Source organism: Merops nubicus, unplaced genomic scaffold (genome assembly GCF_000691845.1).
Source record: "Merops nubicus isolate BGI_N331 unplaced genomic scaffold, ASM69184v1 scaffold1971, whole genome shotgun sequence".
NCBI classification, from domain to species: Eukaryota; Metazoa; Chordata; class Aves; order Coraciiformes; family Meropidae; genus Merops; species Merops nubicus.
In genome coordinates this window covers 2,799-24,527 of record NW_008589045.1, presented here as the reverse complement: position 1 = coordinate 24,527, position 21,729 = coordinate 2,799, and the positions used below count along the sequence as shown (strand labels likewise).

Sequence of the window (21,729 nt, the reverse complement as noted above, 5' to 3'; positions counted from 1 at the left end):
ACTTTATTTGTTCTTCTGTTTTGTGTTGCTTTTTTCTTCAAGTGACTGCAACAGCAATAGGAACTCCATTGCTTCATTCACCAGCATTTGCAGCAGTCAGTGCAGCTCTTACTTTCACAGTGATGAAATGGATTCAGGTATGTTTAGGAAAACCAGCTATGAAACTGTCATTTGCTCCTTTTATTAATTTTTTTTAATTTTCATTTGCCTGGCATTTTTGTTGCATTTGTTTTAAAAATTGCCTCCTCCTTGTTAATAGAAATGGGTGTTTGCCAGCCTGGAGAAGAAGAGGTTCTAGGGAGACTTTCTTGCAGCCTTTCTGTACTTAAAGGGGCCTATCAGAAGGATGGGGACAATTGTTTTAGCAGGGCCTGTTGTGACAGGACAAGGGATGATGGTTTTAAACAGAGAGATCTAAACTAGAGAGAAGGAAGAAATGTTTGATGCTGAGGGTGTTGAGACACTGGCCTAGGTTGCCTAGGGAGGTGGTCAGTGTGCCATCCCTGGAAACATTCTGGGTCAAGTTTTATGGAGCTCTAAGCAATGTGTTCTAGTTGATGTCCCTACAGATGCCCCCAAGCAGGGGGCTTGGACTAGGTGGTCCCTTCCAACTCAAACTATTCTGAGATTTGATTTTGCTTCTGCCTAGCTAAAACACTTTGTGAAAGACAGGTCACATCCCAGCATCTCTGTGACTAGATTGAATTAGAGCTCTTCAGTCACTGCTTTTAACTACTTTCATGCCTTGACATTGTGTGTTACATTGCACAGAGTAAGGAACATTTCAGGTGTATGTGGAACGCTCTCCCCACCAGTGTTATCACCTGGGTGGTGGGATATGGCTGTGTGTCTGTAGGAAGGGATGTGAGATGACATATAAGCACATTCTTGTTTATGCCATTAAAAATTGATTTTAAATAAATGTAGCTGCTAATAGGAGTGAGGTGAGATTGAAATGCATGGAGTACAAGGTGATGTACTCAGAGACTAAGAATGAAAAATATTTGCTCTAAAATGGGAATTTATCATTTGGGAATGATTTAGGAAAAGAAAGAATATGAGCCACCAGTGAGACTTAAACACAGACAAGGCAAATTTCATTGCTAGCTGTACCAGGAGGTATATTTTCAGTTGGGAAAGGAGATTATTAATGGCATGGAAAGTATCTGAGATACCTTGCGAATAATGCAATTCTAGGCAGCTACTGTCCAGAAATGGTATGAGGAAAGGATGAAAGACACAAAGAAGTGCTAATAAAAGAGGAGACCCAGGGTCTGTATCTTTAACTGAAGACATAGATGACCTGATATGCACTTGTGCAGCATCAAGCCGAAGGTTCTGAGGTGCCTAAAAGAATAGGTGCATGCTAGCCAAGTGCAGACAGTGTTTGAGCTGATAAGTGCTGCTGCTTAATGCAACTTCCACTCTCGTGATGACTTAGTTTCTCCTTGTTTCAAAGTTAACCTGGTTAACTCAGATCAGGGCTCTTTGGCACTGTGTTCCATCTGTTGCAATTAAAGTTCTCTGAAGAGTTGTAACTACTGTCTGTAAGAACATCTAAAGGAGCTAGAGGGGAAAAAAAACCCCAAAAAAACAAACAAAAAACAAAACAAAACAAAACAAAAAAAAAACAACCAACCAACAAAAAACCAAGGGGAGAAAAGTGCTATTTAAATGTTTCATTGACGTGAGAAAAATGAGTCTAGATTGACCATGAATAATTTTGGATTATAAATTATCAAGTGGCTACTTCTTACCTATCACAGCAAGAGCAAGGAGGAAAATCAGTTTCAGCTCAGTTTTTCACAGCTTTTGAAGGAGTTCAGGTTGCACCACGTGTTGCCTGAGGGGAGTGAGTGACTGATGGCAGAGGAGAGTCCTTCTCCTTTGTACTCCCTCAGGGAATGATGTGGTATGTAGTACTGAAAGCTTCATTATCAAGCACCAGATTTGGATGCTGTGTTTTTGTTGAATTACTGAAATCTCAGACCCATTTAATTAGTAAGAGCATTAAGATTGTGAATCGTGGGTAGAGCCCCTATGAAGGTTTTATGGTGAATGCATTTCAGTAACTTTGTGGTCTGCTATATTAGGTCCACAGTACTTAACCCATTATCCTGTCATTTAAGATGTTTTTCAGCATAGAAGAATTGTATTTTCTGGTCATAGAATGGTTGAGGTTTAAAGAGACCTCTCGAAATCAGTCCAATACCCTGTTTGAGCAGGGTCATCTAGATCAGGTTGTTGGGACCATGTCTGGTTGAGTTTTAAATATAGTCTGTTCTCCAGGAGCTATTTTTGTATTATTGAATGACTACTAAATGTAAAATATGTACGGAGAACAGTTGCTATAACCCTGAAAGTCTGAGCATCAGCCTGTGTGCACAGCAGATTATCTAAGCTTTGAAGGTTTTTGGAAAATATGCTGAAACTTCTAAACACTTTTTCATTTTCAAATATTTTTCAGGCGATGAGCTTCCTATAAGTGTTCAAATCTCCCATGATAAACAGGATAAGCTCCTTAGCTGTTTGGAGCATCTTTTTGGTCAAGTATGAGATAATTTTTCTTGGCTTTGATACTAACACCCATGTTTGAGTTGAGACATCTTTAGCAAATACTTCTTTTTTACTTCTGATTTCTGCTGTTGACCAGGATGGTTTGTTTACTCATTCTCCCTCAGCTTTCTGTAAATAGTTCAAAACTGCAGATTAAATATGTCTTTGGATTTCATCTAACATTCCCTAGCTTGTTACTTTAACTAGTGCCATTAGGTAAGAAAGAATCTAAAGCTGCTTTTCTGTAGTCTGTATTTCTTAAAGAATTAATTTCTCATTGTTGCTGTAAAAAAAAAAATCTTCCTCACAGAACCTTGATCCCAACAGGTCGATTCAATTGTCAGTCTCTTGAAAGGACCAGTTGTGATGAGGGTCTTTGAGAAGACAAAATACTTTACACCGGGTCGAGGCCTCCAAGGTAATTCTTTATTCTATCTGTGAGAATGAAAAGGCAGCTTGAACGGTACGTGGCTATGGCTTTGTTCTTGGGCTGGGTGCTGAAGAACTGATTTCACTTAATCTTGGTTTATTCTGCAATAATTGATAGTTGAAATTCTTGTTAAGTAGATCTTAAGTGAAAACTGCCTTTTTACACTTTATTGCACAACACATGGAAGAATTTCAGGTGTTTGTGAAAGTCACCTTTAAATTAGTTTCTGAACTGACTATAGAATTGTTGATGGTTTTGGAGCAAGAAACAGGCTTTTTATATTGCAGGTAGTGTTATTACATTTTTATCTCAACTAGCAAAGCCAGTTTTGATCTGTTTTGTTACTATCGACAGATTTTTATTATCTTTTACATATATTATTTGTGAAGTTGATTTATAAACACTTTGCAAATGTAAATTTACAGTCACAGTGATATTTATGCCCAATATATGCTTATGTAAGTATTATTGATAGTTTAAAAAACCAATTCCTGTATTTCATTTCAAGTACCCTGCTAACACTCACATAGTTGTTTAAGTGTATAAGTAGGTAACTGGTGGTAGCTGTAAGATTGTGATGACAAATGCAAAGGAATTCTTTCAGTGAGCCGAGTTTAAAAAAAAGTAAGGAAAAGGGTCAGTGGGAGAATGAATGTTGTATTAATATATGTAATAGATTTGATTCTGATTGTTGTGATCCTGCGTATGTCTTTGGGCAAAGAAAACTAATTTTAGATGGCTGGAGAGTGGACCTTTGGATTTTATAAATTGCCAAAATCCCACTGAAGTCAAGAGAGCATAATTACTATAACCCAATTATTTGGTATTACAAAACCTGAAGTACTTCCCCCTCACTGAATTTGCATGGAGGGCTGTGTAACTACCTCTTTTTATTTTTTATTTTTTCCTTAATTTGGGACCAAGATAACGGGAATGATACCTAGAGCACTTCTGCTCCCTTTTGTTTCTCAGTGTTTCAGACTGAGTTCCTGGCAGGCTCACACAACAAAGTGTTACCTGTTATAAATGTTCGGTTGGACACCAGATATGTACACAGTTATTTTATTCTTTATCTGCACCATCTTCGTGAACTGTACAAGGAGCACTTCAGTGATTTGTAAGATAGACTAGGTTAAGCAATAAGTAATTTTGCTTTAAGTTGAATTTTCAGATTGAATTAGTTTTGCTTCTAGAAGTTCCAGAGTCCCGCTTACTCCACAGAGACAGGCACCTTCTGTCTTATGTTCCTGGTTCAGAAAGAATTGTGTTTGGGAGTGCTGCTCCCTCTCACTTTTGACTACAGAGCTTAGATGACAGTTAGACCTGTCACCCTGGCTTTAACTAGTGTTAACTCCTTGAGCAGTGAAAACATTTAGGAAGAAATAATGTCTTACTATTTCTTTCTTAGGGGGTTTAAGCAGAAAAATATTATTTGGAACCGAAGCTTAACTGTCCAAAGAGGCTACGACTTCACATCAAGCAGGACCCTTGGAACCTCCCCAGCAGTGTCCGGAGTCTTGCCCAGAATATCAGAAAATTTGTTGAAGGTTAGCAAGAGCAACATTGACCATCAGTAAACGCTTCATTAATGATAGAGAGCCTGGGGAATGGAAGGGGAGAGATACAACTGCTTCATGTGGCTGCTCTGCAAGGTTTGCTGAACACAGTGTAGTCTACAGGAGATCCCTGAATTTCAGGACTTTTTTTTTTGTGTTCTTAGTAACAAGGTTAGTGTAATATATATATATAAGCTGCCTTGTGGTCACCCTATTGGTTTTGGATACTGAAGAGGAAGTTATCTCTTCTGACAAGTGAAAACAAATGAGCCATGTGGTGTATGTGCTGTGTTATTTCAGTCACTGTTGAAGACCAATGGTTTTATTTGTCACAGAACTTCATGAGAAGGACATGCCAAAATGGGGCTTTCCTTGATTTTAAACTCCCTTTTCCTACCATGTGAAATGGAAGGACAAAGACACAGCAGGACAACTTTTGTCCCATATCTTGCTCTTATCTGTTATGGATCTGGAATCCTCTAAAATCATGCTCCTCCTTCTGCTGTGAAGCCAAACCTCTTCTACTAGTTTTCACTTACTCCATCACAACTGATCCTATAGCTCCTCTTCCTTCACCTCCCTCCCATCTCTGTTACATAGTTCTCTACTCTTTCTTCACCACCAAGTTGTAGTGTAAGCTAGGTTCTTCTGCTCGCTCCCCTGGCTTCATAAGAAAATAACTGAGATTTCCTCTCCAGAAAGTCTAGCCTGGAGCCTCTGCTTTATTTCCTGTGCTGTTTGATAAAAAAAACAGAAATATGAGAAAAATGGTATTTATAAAACTACGTGCACTAGGAGTCTATATGGGAGCAAAAACTTGTGTCAGGATTAGCTTTAAATGATTTGCGTGTGTGTTTGGCTCCTTCTGTTTTGTTCGCTAACTTCCATGGCATCCCATAAAGAAACTGCTAAATTTCAGATCACTGGAAGAGACCTTTGTGATAAGTTTTATTAAGATAAACCTCCAAAAACCAACTAACCAAACCAAACAAACTCCTCCTCCTCTGACTTTTTTTGGCATATTTCTTTTCAGATACAACCATATTTTCAGATCCTGGGTTAGAAAATTATAAAAACAACCACGTAAATATCTCCTACTTTTGGAGTGGCTTGACTCTCCAATATTAGCAATACTTGTTTAAGTTTAATGTTAGCTGTCACTGAGTGAAAAATGAATAAGTATTTTTGGATCCTTTTTTCTACAGGCCTATCATCAGCCTAAATCAAAGTATGTGTAAGTGTTAATCATGGTTTCTTTTACAGTTCAGGAGGAATGGGAATGTGTCTTTAACAGTCCTTCACTGCTGCCCTTCTGAAGCCAAAGCCTGATAGGCCATTTTCATGTAACTTGTCTGCCTGTAAAGAGAATTAATAGATTTAACCCATTTCAGCATTGATCATATACCCTCAATATTGAGCTGAGGTCAGTCAGATAAATTTCAGTTTAAATCTACCCCAAAACTTTTGTGGGAGAGTTCAACATGGTCCAGTTGACCTGCTGCCTCTCTATAATACAACATTACTTTGTACAATACTGCTGTAATATAACGGTGATATTTATCAGAAGGAATCTTGATGTTTGTAGAACAGTAAAACTTGCCATCTTCTAGCGTTTGAGAAATTAGGTTTATGAAACTTTTTCTCTGTTAATAAATCACAGTAACTAACTCTATTGCAGCTGTCATGCTTGTGACTGGTGCGTGGTTCAGAGAGCTAAAAGCAAAGGCATTATTCTTGTGTTCAAGGAAAGCAGGTTCTCTGCCTTGCTGTCTCTCATCACTGGGTCCCAGAGGTTGTCTGCCAGTTTTAGATGTTCTTGGCCCTCCCTTTCCATCCAGGGCATTTGAGCTTCTGTCAGGATAAAGCAGGATTGCATACACAAGAAGCTGGAGTTAGCTGGTATAAAATGAAGAACTGCAAATGCATTATGATTTTGGTGAAAACACTTAACAATGACCTCAATATATTTTCTTTTATTTTTCTTTAAGAGATGAAGGCACGAATACTCTTGGCGCTTCTTGAGTATACAGGTAATTTTGCTTGTTTTGGGGGTGAGGGAAGTAAATGTGATTGGCTTGATCTTTTTTGCCTTTGGACAGAATACAGTATTAGAGAAACGGGAAAAATCTCAGATGCAGTAATCTGATACTCAGCTACTTCGCTGCTGTGTTTGCAGTGAAGATTTCTGAAGAACACAATTCCAGAGGCATTTCTAACAAACATTGCACTATTTTTGAAATTTTTTTTTTTTTTTTAATGCAAAATACCTCCTCTGGTCATTTACTTTGGATCTTGTCACATGAAGCAACTACAGAATCACTGAGCTTGTGCACAGTACTTCTGCTGTCTTTCTTCTTTTGAGCTTCTTTATATTTGCTGCTTTTTTTTTCTTTTTTCTTCATTTTCATATATTTCCAGACTTACCTTACTATTCTAACCCGTGCCTTTCCTTTTATATTTTTTTTAAGAGAAGATTTTAAAGAATATTAGTAATATTCCTAAGAATTCAATTAAGAGTATTTTAATATGTTTAGAGAATTCTTTGAGTCCTTGCTTTTTGGAAGGGATCTGATTATTATGTGTATAATTCCACCATGATACCATACAGCTTCAGATACAGAAAATGGTCAGATGTGTCTACAAAATAAATGTCAATAAATGAGTATTTAGAAAATAATACTTATAGCAGAAGATTCTCTGCAGTTTGTAGGTGCATAACTGTTCAAGTGAGCAGTCACAGTGGACTGTAAAAGCTGATTATTTGAATGCGTTATTATTTCATGATTTGCAATTTCATGGTTGTCTCCAGCTGGAGACGTGAAGAGGGCTGCTTCAGAAGCAAGCAGCACAGAGGAAGGCACTGGAAGTCATCTGCTGTTAGACAAACAGTGAGCAAGGTGAGGAGAGAGATGGTGCATTGGGATCAAATCCCTGAGTGCTGTTGTGACTTCAGGAGGTTTTTGTCCATGAAGAAGCCAGTGGGATTTTTGGGTGGAGTTTTTAAAGGTAAATATTCTATCTGTACTGGATTCTGTACAGCTTGAGGGATTGGAGAGAGAGAGAGAGGAAGAGATAGAGGTTAGTTTTAATAATGTAAACTAAAAGCAGTGAGTGACAGGACAGAGGCATAGTGATGAGGCTGTTTATGGAAAACTGAGATTCTGAGAGGCTGGTGGATGGAATCAAAATGACAGCAAATGAGTGGTCACCATAATCAGCAGTCAAGAAGACTGAAAAACATCAGAAGAAAAAACAGAGGAAATCAGAAGGAAAAGAGAGAACAGTTACTTTAAGAAATACTTGGGAGTCCAAGAAAAGCCAGTTTTTAAAGTTAGTATTAATTTTGAGAGTATAGAATTATTTCTGCTGACTCACCTATTCATCTAAAGCTCTGAAGAGAAGCTGGAAGAGCAGCAAAGCCTCTTAGAGGCAGCGGAGTCTAAAAGTGAGGACGAAGATTTTAGGCTCTTGAAAGACCTTGATATTGCCTAATATTCTTCTCTTGCTCTAAGAAAGATTGTCTACCTATGCCATTTGTTATTAATGTTTGCCTAACAGCTCATAATGACAAAATTATTTGAAGCCCTTCAGAAAAGGGAAGGAAGAAAGGACTGAATATCACTACAGTTTTGTGCTTTATTAAGAACATGTTTCCCTTTCTAACTCTTTTGACCTTTAGCTAATCTAGTGCCTGTGCTCTGCAGAATAAATCCGTTTGTTAGCTAGTCCCTAATTTAAATCAGCTTTTAATGGATACTTTAGACTTCTGCCTAAGGACCTGTCCTTGAATTTCCTGACACCATAAATCTCTGCTGCTTCCTGGATGTGATGTTGCTCTGTGCTTATTTTATGACTTTTATATTCATATATATGTGTAGTATTTGGTTAGACTGTGTTTCTGTATGCACTTTACAGTCTTCACCTCAGCTGGTTGCTGTGGAGTTGACCAGATAATGCAGTCACCTTAAGAGCTTCTAATTGTTCTTGCTTTCCTGGGGATAGTAAATGGGTTTGTACCCAGCTGGTTCTCACATTGCAGCAGAGAGCTCTGACTCACATGCAATTATATGCCACCAATTCTATCTCGTTGTATGTTAAAATCTACAACATAAACATATGTTGTTGTTTCTGAGGAACTACTGTAAGTCCAGATTTTAAATACATTTCTGTGTAATGTTAGAATTATAAAATAATTGTGTGTTGCATAAAATGACAGGTTTGGTTGTAGAATGCTATTTACTGGGAATAAAATTAGGCTGCACATTTGAAATTTACCTTACATTAGAAGGACTTGGTTTTTAGACAGAAAAAAAAAAAAAAAAAAACAGCCTGGTTGCTTTGCTGTTAATCTCCTGCTTCATTTTTCACTTTTCCTCTTTTGGCTTTTACCCATCTCAGACAGTGAGATACAACTGAGGCGAGACATGGTCTTCTGCCAGAGCCTTGTGGCCACGGTCTGTGCGTTTTCAGAACAATTGATGGTGGCCTTGAATCAAATGTTTGACAACAACAAAGAGTATGAAATGGAGACACTGGAGGCCAGCAGAAGATGGTTGGAACAGATAGCCAGTGCAGGTCTTCTCCTTCATTTCCAGTCCCTGCTCTCGCCGAACCAGGTAAGACTCCTTGTGTGTCAAGCTTATTGATTAGAAAAGAAAAGAAAACAGTTTTAATACTACCACTAAAAATAATGATAAAATAGAATATGTACAAATATATACAAAGTCCTGAACCCAGCTCCTCTCTGATGGCAACATATCACCGTCACCCCAGCTGGAGCAGCCTCCGGGGAGAGGGTCCCAGGCTGGACTCAGCCACAGACAGTGAGTGGGTACAGGAGATGGATTCTGGAACTCAGTTCAGGAACACAGGGCTCCAGATCAAAGGCAGGATGGATGAAGTCCTTCTCGTATGCCGGCCACTGCAGCAGGAGCAGCCTGCTGAAGCCTGCCCAGCAGCAGAAGGCACAAGAGAGAGAATGGAAGGGGTGATGGAAGGCCTTGCCCCTTCTGATCCTTCAGCTTTCACTGGGTATGACAGATATGGGATGGAATATCCCATTGGTGAATCCTGGGGTCAGTTATTCTGTCCGCTTCTCCCTGCAGGTGTGGGGTGCTCTCTGTCCCCCTCCGTGCGGGATACAAGCTCAGCAGTGGCCTTGGTCTGCACACCAATCCCTGGCAGTAGCTCTAAACATGAAGTCTTATCACTGCTAAAACCAGACAGTTTATGAAAACACTGCTAACTTCAGACAGAGCAGTTAATTAGAAGAGCTTTAGATAAAAAGTAAAAATAATTGATCAGAACCAGCTCTATTTTACCCCATACCAGGACACTCCCCACCACTATTGTAGCCGTTACCTGGGAGTCAATGTGTTAGGTGGTAACCAGAACTTCACTGCAATAGGCAGCAATGAAAGATACCTGGTTTGGATAATTTTATTGCCCCCTTCTCTGAAAACCTGGAAGGTTTGTAGCAGCTGAAGGACTAGACAGGCTAATCTGTTTTGTTCCTGTTATAGGGCAAATCCCTGTAGCCTGACAGGATACTTGGAAATCTGCTGTTTCTTCACAAGGCTTGACAAAGAGACATGGCTTAAGAAACAGTTAAAAAAGGCACAGGGCTTTGCAGTCCTCTAATACCCTGTTATCCAAAGCTCTTCTTCAGCTTTTTAAGCTGTTTCTCATTCTACATTGGCTCCTGCTAATCTGAAGAAAAGTCTGCATTGTCTGCTCCATGGTAGTTTTCTCAATCTCTGGAGCTGCTTCCTGGAAGTAACTGATTTGGTACATCCTACTGTATAAAAATCAGAGAATCGGAAGAAACCTTTATGTTCTGAGTCCAACTGTTCCTCCAGCACTGCCAGGGTACCACTAACACATGTCCCTCAGCACCGCATCTCCATGACTTTGAAACCCCTCCAGGGATAGGAATTCCACCACTGCCCAATGGGCAGCCTGGGACAGAGCTTGACAACCCTTTTGGAGAAGAAATTGTTCCTTATGTCCAATCCAAATCTGCCCTGGTGCAACTTGAGGCCATTTCCTCTTATCCTGTTGCTTGTTCCTTGGGAGAAGAGACTGACCCGCACCTGGCTTCAACCTCTTTTTCAGGGAATTGTTGAGAACCAGAAGGTCTCCCCTGAGCCTCCTTTTCTCCAGGCTTAACAACCCCAGGTCCCTTAGCTGCTTCTCACAAGACTTGTCCTCTAGACCCTTCCCCAGCTTTGTTGCCCTTTTTTGGACACACTCCAGCTCCTCCATGTCCTTCTTGGAGTAAGAGGCTCAAAGCTGAACCTGATATGGAGAGGTGCAACCTTACCTGTGCTGAAAGTCAATGCAAATAATAAATAATGTTCCCAGTATCAAAGGTGTCTCCTTGTCTGTCTCAGCAGCAAACTGCTGACAAATTGACCTGATAAACTGTAGAAGCAGAAGAGATCAATACAAATAAAGCTATTTCTACATCACAATCATAAAGCATTGACTTGAGCTCCTGTGAACAATAACCTCAGAGGTAGCTGAGGTCCCTACATGGGCCTGTATGGAACAGGGTATGTCCAGACAAGGTGTGCAGCTTAAAACCAGGTGAAGTCAGTGCCTGAGGGAAACAGCAGGGTTCTTCATCCATGGGAGGGGTATGTGAAGGAGGCACAGTCAGGGGAGTTTGGGCTCATGTCTTGAGTCTTGGATGCTTTTTAGCACCATGCAGCACCAACATGTCCTGGTGCTGAGTCCTCAGAGCTCAAAAGTAAATTCTATTGGTGCCTGTCTTACATTTTTCCATGTGTTTAGTTGTCATGTTATCACAGCACCGTTTTTACAGCACTAAATATTTCTGGTTTCCCTTTCAAGATGGTGGAGGTTTCCCTTGTGGCAAAAATACTGCTGCTTAGCTATGTAATCAGCAGCAGTATGCATTGTCCAATCAAAAAGAAAAGAAAATTTTGTTTCTTCTGTCTGACTGTTCTTAACCAAGGGAAAAGTATTTAAAGGCAACTCTTTCAATACCTTCTTGTTATTTTCAATAGGTATTTTTCAATGTTATTTTCAATACGTTCATGTTATTTTAAACATTGGTATTTGAAGAAAATGATACTCATTATGGGCAGAGAATTATGGTAAAGAATGAGCAGCACTTGTGCAAATATTTCCCATGTCAGTAAATGGTTTTCAGAGTATTCTGCTGGTAAAAATGATCTGTCCATAGAGACTTCATAACTTGAACCAGGAGACAAAATGTTTCTAGCAGATTTGCTTTTCCATAAATATAAGGGGGAATGATACTTTATGATACAGAACAAGGAATATCATGGTGGGTTTTTTTCTTCCCCTTTCTATATTTCAGTGATCTATAGTTTATGTTCATTTTGTAGGCAGATAGTTGATTATTCCTTGCCTTCTTACTGTTCAGTTGTTAGAGGAGGAAAAGCATACGCCTCAGATTTCCATTTGGGTCTTGCCAGCTTATGATGCTGAGGGGGTGGTTTCTATAAAGAATTGGATTACTTTGTTTACTGATTTCTGCTATAATTGCTCTGTATATTTATCTCAAGATAACTATACTTCTTAGATTACTGTTTTCCTTTTCAAAGGTTTAGTAAAGTGTCCTGAGAAGTCAGTATTTTACTTCCTGCAACTTTTTGGTAAATTATTGTGGATCTCTTTAGCTCATGAGTTCACAGAATGAACCATGGGTACCAATCGAATATTGGCATATCCCCATGGTTGATTTGCTTTAGAGTTTTGTAGCTGGTAGTGCAGATCACCCTGAGCTATACTCATCCAGAGCTATTGGTTCAGTTACTGGTGTTTAGACTGGACACAATGAACTCTCATCTGTAGTTTATACATGAAATACTAAAGTTATGACATATTTAAAAAGAAAATTGTCCAAAAAAGTTTGGTTTTCATATTTCCTCTCTGGTAATTTACAAGCTAAACCCTGTGTCAGGACTAGCTGTTGAAGTTTGGAGCCTTACATGAAGAATAATTGCAATATTGTTTGATTAAAAGTTGTGAGAAGTAGTGGTTGCTGTAATTTACTGATTCATTTAGTATGTGAAACAATAGCATTACTTTTAATAATCTTGGACTAGAAATAAGAGGAAGTGCCAGTAGAAATAAAGATATTTCCATTATGTAGGAGTTAATTAGGTTATTGTCTCTGTTTAAGGGCTCAGGGCAGGACCCCATGAAGCAGAATTGATACTCCTCCTCCCTATCCCTCAATTTTCCCAGATGGAGAGATAAACAAGGGAAGTCAGGATTAAGAGAGGCTTTGCACGGATTGGGAGTTAATAAAAATAAAGTATATATTGTTTAACAAGAAACAGAAAGCAAGAAGGGCGGTAGATATATATGTATACAAAGATGGGAGGTATACAAAGATGGGAGGTATACAAAGTAAACACAAGATATACAAAACCCAAATCTTGGATGGCACGGGATTTCTCAGAACCACATAGATGCAGCCGCACTGTGCTCTCCCCAGCACAAACAGAAAGAGCAAGAGAGCGAAAGAGACTGAAACACCCGCTTCCCTGCCTCTTTAAAAGAGTGTGGAGAGGAAGGGGGAGGGAATAAACTGCTTTCCCCCGGGACCCTCCAGGGTCTTAGAGATCACCTGTCCAGCCCCCAAGCATCAAACCACAACAGTTATACATTGCAGAAGTGAAATGTTGCGCAACATTTTGTAGTTACTTTTATATCCTGCTCTCTTTTTATTTCTGATGGCGAAAACGTCTGGCTGAAATGACCATTTCACTTTTTCTTTTGCCTTTTTCAGGCCGATGAGCAAGCCATGCTGGAAGATACATTGGTTGCACTCTTTGACTTGGAAAAAGTTTTTTTTTACTTCAGACAATCTGAGCCAGAGCCACTAGTTGCGAGTGAGTAATTATAATTAATATCTGGGCTTTACTGTTCAGAAACATTTTCTGTATCTGTAACATTTTTCTCTTCTGCCACATTACCTCTCACAGGGAATGTTATATAATGTGGGATTTTGGGAATTAGGAGATCTGTAGCTCTCTTAATATTCCTAGATCTCCTGAAGTACAGCTAACATTAGTGATGGTGCAGAATCACTAATCTGGCAATGTCAGTAACCTTGGGGGCAAAACTGTTTGCTTAACCAATTTTTCCATTGGCAGTTTCCTGCATCAGGAAAGTCCCTAGAATATCTAGTTGTTATTGAAGAGTCATGTGTAAAATAAGCTTGAAGGTCTTAATAGAGAAATGCAACTGAGATGAGATGGGGAAGCATAAAAAACATTCCACTTGATCATCTGAAAGACAAAGCAGATCTCAAAGAGATGGCAAAAACTATTGGGATAGGTTTAAATTGTGAGAGAAACTTCCTTGAAGACCTGCTGGTGCAGCCTCAGGGTTTTGAGCCTTTCCTCCCAATACTTGCCGTACTTGCAGGAAGGAACTGTCTTTGCCATCTGCTCTTTATACCCTTCGCTCATTTTCAGATCCTTCTTTATTAATATGTCCTCAGCCAGTAGAGGTTTTCCTGCAGTGAGCTTTGTTTACTGAGGGAAAAAAGAACAACTCATTTTTTCCTAAGTCTTTTAACTCCTCTCGGAAGAGAGGAAAGCATGTCTGCTTCACATCAAACTTTTCCAAAACAGTTCCCTTGACGGAGGGAGACCACACATGAGAGAACTTCTGCAGTAACCAAAACCAGAAGACACAAAGCTCCTCCACCAAGCTGTCCATGCTTCGTGCAGTAGCACAAGGCTAGTAGTCAGTTAGGAATTAGCCTATGTAAGATGAAATTTATTTCTGTGTAATTCAAGTGAAGACCTTGTTCAGAGTGTTTTACAAAACCCTCCCAAGCCAGAGAACAGCATGGAATGGGAGTTACAGGAGGTTATCCTGATGGAGTGTTAACTCTATCCTGTTCATGCCTGTGTCATAAGCTACTCATGTTGCTGAACCTTTCAGCTGAGATGTCTGTTCTGAAACAGAGATAAATGGAAAGTCTGTATGTTCTAGGATCTTAATAAAAATCTGTTTCCTTTTGGTTCATGTGCTACTACCACAGTCATCCTCACTGTGGTTGCAGAAGACAAGGAGCTATCAAATTTTTTGTTTGGGTTTGTTTATTTTTTTTTTCCCCCCCTTATGACGCTGTATAGTCAATAACAGAGTAAAAAGTCTTTCTTACTGGCAAAAATACTGAAAAATTCTTTGGAAGCTTTTCTGTTTATATACAAAAATATTTATGCACACAATGTAAAAAACATGTAATATTGTTAATACAAATCACTAAAATTTATTGTTACTACTTTCAACTTAGAGACTTAATATGTGGAAATGATACTTAAACAGGAAATACATACAAAGCTTAAATTGAATTGAACTGAATTCTGAGAGTTTTAGCCAAATGGAAAATTTTCATCAGCTTTTGCTAAAGATCGTTGTGCATTAATCATCTGGCATAATACACACGGTGTATGTTGGGAATCACTGTATACTGCAAAATGATGCTGCCAGTTGCCCTGAGCTCTACATCAATTGATGTATTATGATATTTAGCTTGTCAAGGTGTAAGGATATGCGTTCTTACAGTTCTAAATATTATCTACTTGGTATTTTTGCTATCATTGACAGGCTGGTCATTCACTGCTTTTCTGTTAATTTACTTCCTTAAAATGGACAGGTCAAAAGTGAGTCCAGAGCAACACTGAGTACAATATAAAATATCGCATGTATTAGTTTTGTCTCTGCAGTAGTTTTTATGTAACCGTGTGAATTTGGGGGCAAGAGTTTCTGGAAGAGTCCGTGTCATTGTTTTTAATGAAGTAGTAACTCTGACTGTATTCTCAGATATACCAATCACATACCAAGCAGAAGGAAGCCGTCAAACCCTGAAGGTTTACTTCTACCTTGATAGTTACCATTTTGAACAGCTTCCTCAAAGGCTGAAGAATGGAGGGGGATTTAAAATCCACCCAGTACTTTTTTCACAAGGTAACTTGAGTTTTAATTTTTTTCTTCTCAATTCTTTCATGTAATATTTTGCTCTTTAAAATGCTACTTATATGCTCTGATTTAAACCCTTTAACTAGAAAGGTACAATGCTTGTGTTTGAATATGTTGTTTGTTGTGGGCATTTATTGTAAACCTTTAATTAAAATGTGAATTAAAGAGATGCTGAGGTTTGTGAGAAAAAAAGAGGCATTAGTATGCATTTCTATGTTTATGCCTGTTCTATGATTCCAATACTAAACAATGAACCCTCTTTCATGAAAGTGGTCTGCACCTTGTGAAAGGCTTCCAAGGTCTGTCTGGAACAGGCAGAAGGCAGCCATCCTGATAAGGAGGATGTAAAAAGAAATAGCAAACAGAAAGATATGTGAAGAAATAGCTGAACTTACTGTAAAGTTAAAACACATCTTTTAAAAATAAGATCCCCAAAGTCTCATTTTTAAACTAGTAAGGACAGACATCGGTGGATTTCTCTTAAACAAATCGACTTCAGTCATAAGGTAAAAAGAGAACACTGAGCAGGAGACATTTTGCTCTACTGAAGACACATGAAAGAAAACAGAAAATACTTTTGTTAAGCTGAAATCCTGGAAATATAATTTTTTTTTTTTTTTTTTTAGATTTGGGAGGGGATTCATAGTGTTACAGAATTTATTTTTCAGACTTGTTTCCCTTTCTGTTTTCAAAAGCCAAACTATTTGAGTCTTAAGCATTTTTGTAGTCAGATAAAGGAGAATTGTTACACCTGCTTAAAAATTTTCAGTGACATGGAAGATTTTTTCTTTATCATACAGATTTCTTTAATTTTCAAGAATCCTCCTCCAAAATAGTCCATTGGACTCCATAATAGGAAGTCCTGGGTAAGAAGTTAAATCCCAGTGTTTTAAGTATCTATTTATTTATTTATTTTACTCATGAGTCAGTTGGGATTCTTTCTTATCTTTCCTGTGAGGTTTGTCTGAGCTGCCATCAAGCCAACTGGGTAGATCCCTGTTAAATTCTTATGTGAAGTGAATTCTTGCTTCCTGAGCTCAACAGGGCTAAGCTATTTCTGGCTGATAATACAATGGTTTATGGTGTTTTCAAATGGAACACGTAAAAAACAATGGTTTTGGAATACTTTGTCAAAGTCAGTGCACATCTGTTTATCTCTGGGCTGCTCTATTCTGTATTTCACAGCTCCATGCCTAAAATGACAAGTCTATAGTATCCTAACTGGACTTGAAGAGTAACATAGAAGACATGTTTCTAAGGAAAGCTTCCTCATAAAAGAGCTTTCTAATATATTAGATAGAAAATTGCTAAATCCTTCAGAACAGGGAGAGCTAAAGCACATGCTGGGGGAATCCTTTTACTGCCAGCACCCATCAGTGCTTGTAGCAGCAGGGTGCCTGTAGCAGCAGGACTCTGTGCTCCAGCCAGTCCCAACAGACGAAAGTGTTTCCCAGTTGGGTCACCTAATTGGGTAAAACCAACTCTATGCCAGTAAAATAAGCAGTACAGATGATCACTGAGTTTACACCAATGTGCTGTCACAAATGGAGTTCAGTGGATATTTTGGGGGGAGATTTCCGGTGTGACATAGCACCAAGGATATTAAGCAAGTCTGACTGTTGAAATTTAATATTTTTTCACACAGAAGAATTAAAAACTCTGAAAGCACAGAAAGCGGAGTGCAATTTGCATGTTCTTTCACGGTGAATTAATTATTTATTAACTGGGCATATCAAGCAGTACAAGCAAAATTAATATTCTGTGTGCAGCTGAAGCTGCAAGACAGCAGTGTTTCTGTTAGAACTATGCTTGCTGCTTGCCTTTGCTGATAGGGTGATGAACTCGTGGAATGTGTATGGATTATTGAAGTGGGAATATTCCTAATTGTAAAATCTTTACTGCTTCACCCCCAAAAACTATTTTGCCAAGAGCCTGTGTTTTATGTTATGATGAGGTTAAACTCTTAGTTTGAAAATCTAGATTTTTCCAGTTCAAATTTTATTGAGAAACTTTCAAACACTTCATGTGGCTTGGTTAAAGAAAAGGTGAAACTTCCCTGATTATCTACATTTAAAGGGGCTGGGGGAATGTTAGGGGCTTTTTCCTTTCTTGTTTTGAAAACTGTTGCTGGGAGGATCATCCCCATATGGAATGATGGTGCATTCATTTTTTCCTCCTTTTAATTTCTGTGAGATGATTGTATGAGAAGGACATAGGATCCTTGTTTTATTTGAAGTCTTCTAATTAATGAGTTCTTTTAGCAATGTATAATGGTGGACCCTATGATCTAAAAGGTCTTTTCCAACCTAAATTATTCTGTGTTATTCATCCTTTGGTGAAGTGAATACAACAAAAGTGGGCATAGTCAAGTATCACAGAATCACAGAATGTTAGGGGTTGGAAGGGACCTCCAGACATTGAGTCCAGCCCCCCTGCCAGAGCAGGACCATCTAGTCTAAGGCAGGTCACACAGGAATGCATGCAGACGGGTATTAAAAGTCTCCAAGGTAGGAGAGTCCACAACCTCCCTGGGCAGCCTGTTCCAGTGCTCTGGAACCCTTACAGTAAAGAAGTTCTTCCTCATGTTGAGGTGGAACTTCCTGTGCTCCAGCTTGTGAGCATTGCCCTGTGTCCTGTCGTAGGGCATAAGTGAGAAGAGATTGCCCCTTCCTTCCTGACACCCAGCCCACATCTATTTGTACACATTAATTAGATCCCCCCTAAGTCTTCTCTTCTCCAGACTAAAAAGCCCCAGGTCTCTCAGCCTCTCCTCACAGGGCAGGCGTTCCAGTCCCCCAGTCATCCTCGTAGCCCTTTGCTGGACTCTCTCGAGTAGATCTCTGTCCCTCTTGAAATGGGGAGCCCAGAACTGGACACAATACTCCAGGAGAGATCTCGCCAGGGCAGAGTAGAGGGGCAGGAGGACCTCCCTTGTTCTGCTGCATACACTTTTCTTAATGCACCCCAGGATACCACTGGCCCTCCTGGGACAACTGGGTATCCTCCTGGGGCAAGTAGTTGTCTTTAGAAACTTGTCTGATCTCTGAAAAGGAGCTTGTGGGACATTTTTCAGAGATCCAGAGCAGTTTGCTTTACTTGATCCAGCAGAAGGCATTTGCCTTATCAATAGGAATAACCAGAGGTTCAAGTACTCCACATTTAAAAAAAATCAGGCCTTGTAAGAAGTCATTAGGTCTCCCTCTGTGATGATATGTGGTCCACTGAACCTTTCTCTCCTCTACCCCCAGCTCATTCTGCTGTTTCCCTCCAGGATGTTTCAGAACTAAAAGCTACCTTTACATTCACAGAGCAGGAGTACTTTAATTAGAGCAACAGAAGTCAAACTAGAATGATCCTTTATATTTTCCACAGAGCAAGAAATATAATTTTTGTTGTAAATGAAGTCTTCAGGTGAGATCTGTATGAATTTGTTCACATAGGGAAACAGCTCAGTAACCCCCAGTGGGGTCACCGCTTCAAGGTTGAAAAGTAATTCACTAGTGTGTGAACAAAGCTACAAAAAGGCGAATACTAAATATTTAATACTGATTTTTCTCTGTTCTCATTTCGCAGCATTGGAGAGCATGGAAGGATATTATTACAGAGACAGTGTCTCGGTAGAAGAATTCCAAGCTCAGATTAATGCAGCCTCACTAGAAAAAGTCAAGCAATATAACCAGAAACTACGGTGGGTAATAAACCAACAGGCCTGAGATTAGTGTACCAATTCCTGCCTTTCAGCTCTATTTTTCTGACACATCCTTAAACTGCAGTGTGTCATATGCTGGTTGTTTTTTGGCACGTGATTGAATACGATCCAAGATTCATTGTTCTGGCTTTTTTGATTTCTACACTGTTGTGTTACTTCTTAAACTGTTTTCCTCTGAAAGCTATAGCTGTAATTGCCTCCAGGTTGTTGTACAAATGCATACAGAAAAGGAAATGTCTGCTTGATCACACATGGAATGTGGGAACTGCTAAACATTATGATCTGATTTTGCAGACCATGTTTACCTAATTTCTACAGAATAAGACTTCAAAAATACTATTGTTTTCCCCAGAGCTGAGCATCTTCCTCCCCATACTAATGGGAATATGAACATGTTTGGGTATGGGTTACCGAGTGCATACTTGTCAGTGTATGTAAAGGTGAGGCCGCTGTGTGTTTCAGTAAATGTTTCAGTAAAAAGTTGCATATAGACACATCTATTTGCTTCTAAAATTCTCAAATCAGGTGGAAACATGAATAATTTCACTAGACCTATTACGCAGCTTTTAAAAGCAGCATAGAACAAGAATTAGATGTTAAGGACAGTGGAGAATAACAAAGAGGATAAATGAGTGTCTTCTTCCAGTTCCTTCAGCTGTTGGCCACTCGTGTCTTTGGAAGGTTTTCATAGGTCTTGTGAAAATATTTCTCTTATGTGTTACCAAAGCAGTGTACTTGCTGAATTCTGTTTTAATGTAAGCAACGCTATAGCAAAAGTGATTTTAAAGCAGTTGTATTCAGTGAATACTATTTAATTTCTTTGTGACATCTATGTCAGCGTATTCCTCTGTTAATGACAAACGTAGTGTTTATTTAGTCTGTTTTCCACCTTCTTCTATTAGTACTTCCTGTCTGGAAAAAATTTCTTCCTGAGTATTTATTTGTCAAGGCTTATGACATAAATGAGTTTTACAGAAAGCTTTCGTCGTGACAGTATTTGGCCTGGATGAAATCAGCTGATGTTGGAAAGTGATTTCTATCAGTTAGACAAAGCAAGACTTTTTGTGCTGTTTTTTTTCTATGAATAGGCCCAATTTAGCCTCATGAAAATTCTTAAAATAAATTCTTCCTGAGTTAATGGTCTACTGTTCCCTAACTTTCCTTACCTCGTGTGTTAGGACCTCCATTCATGCTGTGGATCCAATGAGGTACGTTCCTCTTATCACAGCTCTGATCAGTTGCTAACCTCCAAGGCCGGGTTTTGCAAGAATTCATGATGAAAAAGATAGCATTCAGCTAAAATGAACACAGTACAAGAATAGAACATTTTGGATTTTTTATTTTTTCAGGCCATCTAATATCTGATGAGAACATTCAGTAATTGATTCTTTTTTTCTTTTTGATTTGCTTTCTCGTGAGCTCTATCCTTTTCTTAAATGAGGCACAAACAGCATCAGGAATTCACTTGACAGAATGTGAAGAGGAAGAACAGAAAAGCAGATGCTTTGTTCTTGTTCTACCATTTGCTAGCCTGTGTAGGTGTTTGATCAGGAGAATTGAAGAAAGTAAGTACAGCAGCTAAAGATATTGATGTTTGTATAACTGCACTAAAGAACAAAGAGTGGAATTTAATATTCCCTGGGAACATACTCAAGTATAAGTACCTTGAGTTCTTCACATGGAAGAAATCCTCTGTGCAGAGCCAGCTATCAGTAATAAAATAAGTCATTCAAGACAAAACCCATGAACTCTTCTTTCTCCATACAAAAGGAATGTATTTCTTGCTTGTGAAGTGACCATCTGATGGCCATCTTGTCCCCTCTCCATTGCTGCTGCAGAAAGCAAAATCTTGTTAAAATATGAGTACCTAGAACATTTTTGAGGAAAGTGGTGCCTTTTTGGTGACAAATCTGATTCTGATGTGTGTCTTAAAAGAATTAATTACAAATTGTTTATCTGAATGAATCAGAAGTTATATTAGTAAATTTTCAGTAAAATTTTCAGGAAGGATAGCCTTTACCTATCACAAAGTCAAGAAGCTGAATTCTTGCTTTTATTGCAAAATTCATTCATAACTCTGGAATGGTGCCCAGCTTTTTCACCGTATCAGAAGTGGTACAATAAATTCAGGTGCAAAATTGTCCTCCTTGACTCTGATTTGAGCATCATAAGAGATTCTGCTTTTCATGGTTCTTGCTTTGGGGCTTTTGCAAATGCTATCTCAACTATGAAATAGTACTGATACAATTATCGTTTTTATGGGAATGCATGAATGACAGTTGAAAATTGGTTACAGAATTTCATGCTTATGTCCAATAGAGAGAATACCCATCCATCTTCTGTAATAGACTTAACCCCAGCTACATGAATCTAATTAATAATATAAGGGAACTTTAAGGCCAGCTAAACTTGAGTTTTTCTACAATTCCTGAGGCAGCATTGCCCTATCCCAGCAATATATAGGAAGTCCTTTATCAGAATAA

At 38.9% G+C, this 21,729-nt stretch overlaps 1 protein-coding gene across 1 annotated transcript in view; it reads left to right on the top strand.

Moving 5' to 3' along the window:
• PREX2 (phosphatidylinositol-3,4,5-trisphosphate-dependent Rac exchange factor 2) overlaps window positions 1–19,225 on the top strand; it is a gene marked incomplete at its 3' end in the record, with an annotated part of 77,153 nt that extends 57,928 nt beyond the window's left edge. The window contains exons 27-35 of the mRNA XM_008949457.1: window positions 43–137; window positions 2,468–2,550; window positions 2,884–2,974; window positions 4,405–4,533; window positions 6,531–6,572; window positions 8,941–9,158; window positions 13,331–13,433; window positions 15,382–15,525; window positions 19,111–19,225. Coding sequence (XP_008947705.1) covers window positions 43–137; window positions 2,468–2,550; window positions 2,884–2,974; window positions 4,405–4,533; window positions 6,531–6,572; window positions 8,941–9,158; window positions 13,331–13,433; window positions 15,382–15,525; window positions 19,111–19,225 — 1,020 coding nt within the window. The remainder of the gene's footprint in view (window positions 1–42; window positions 138–2,467; window positions 2,551–2,883; window positions 2,975–4,404; window positions 4,534–6,530; window positions 6,573–8,940; window positions 9,159–13,330; window positions 13,434–15,381; window positions 15,526–19,110) is intronic.
• Window positions 19,226–21,729: the final 2,504 nt, after the last annotated feature.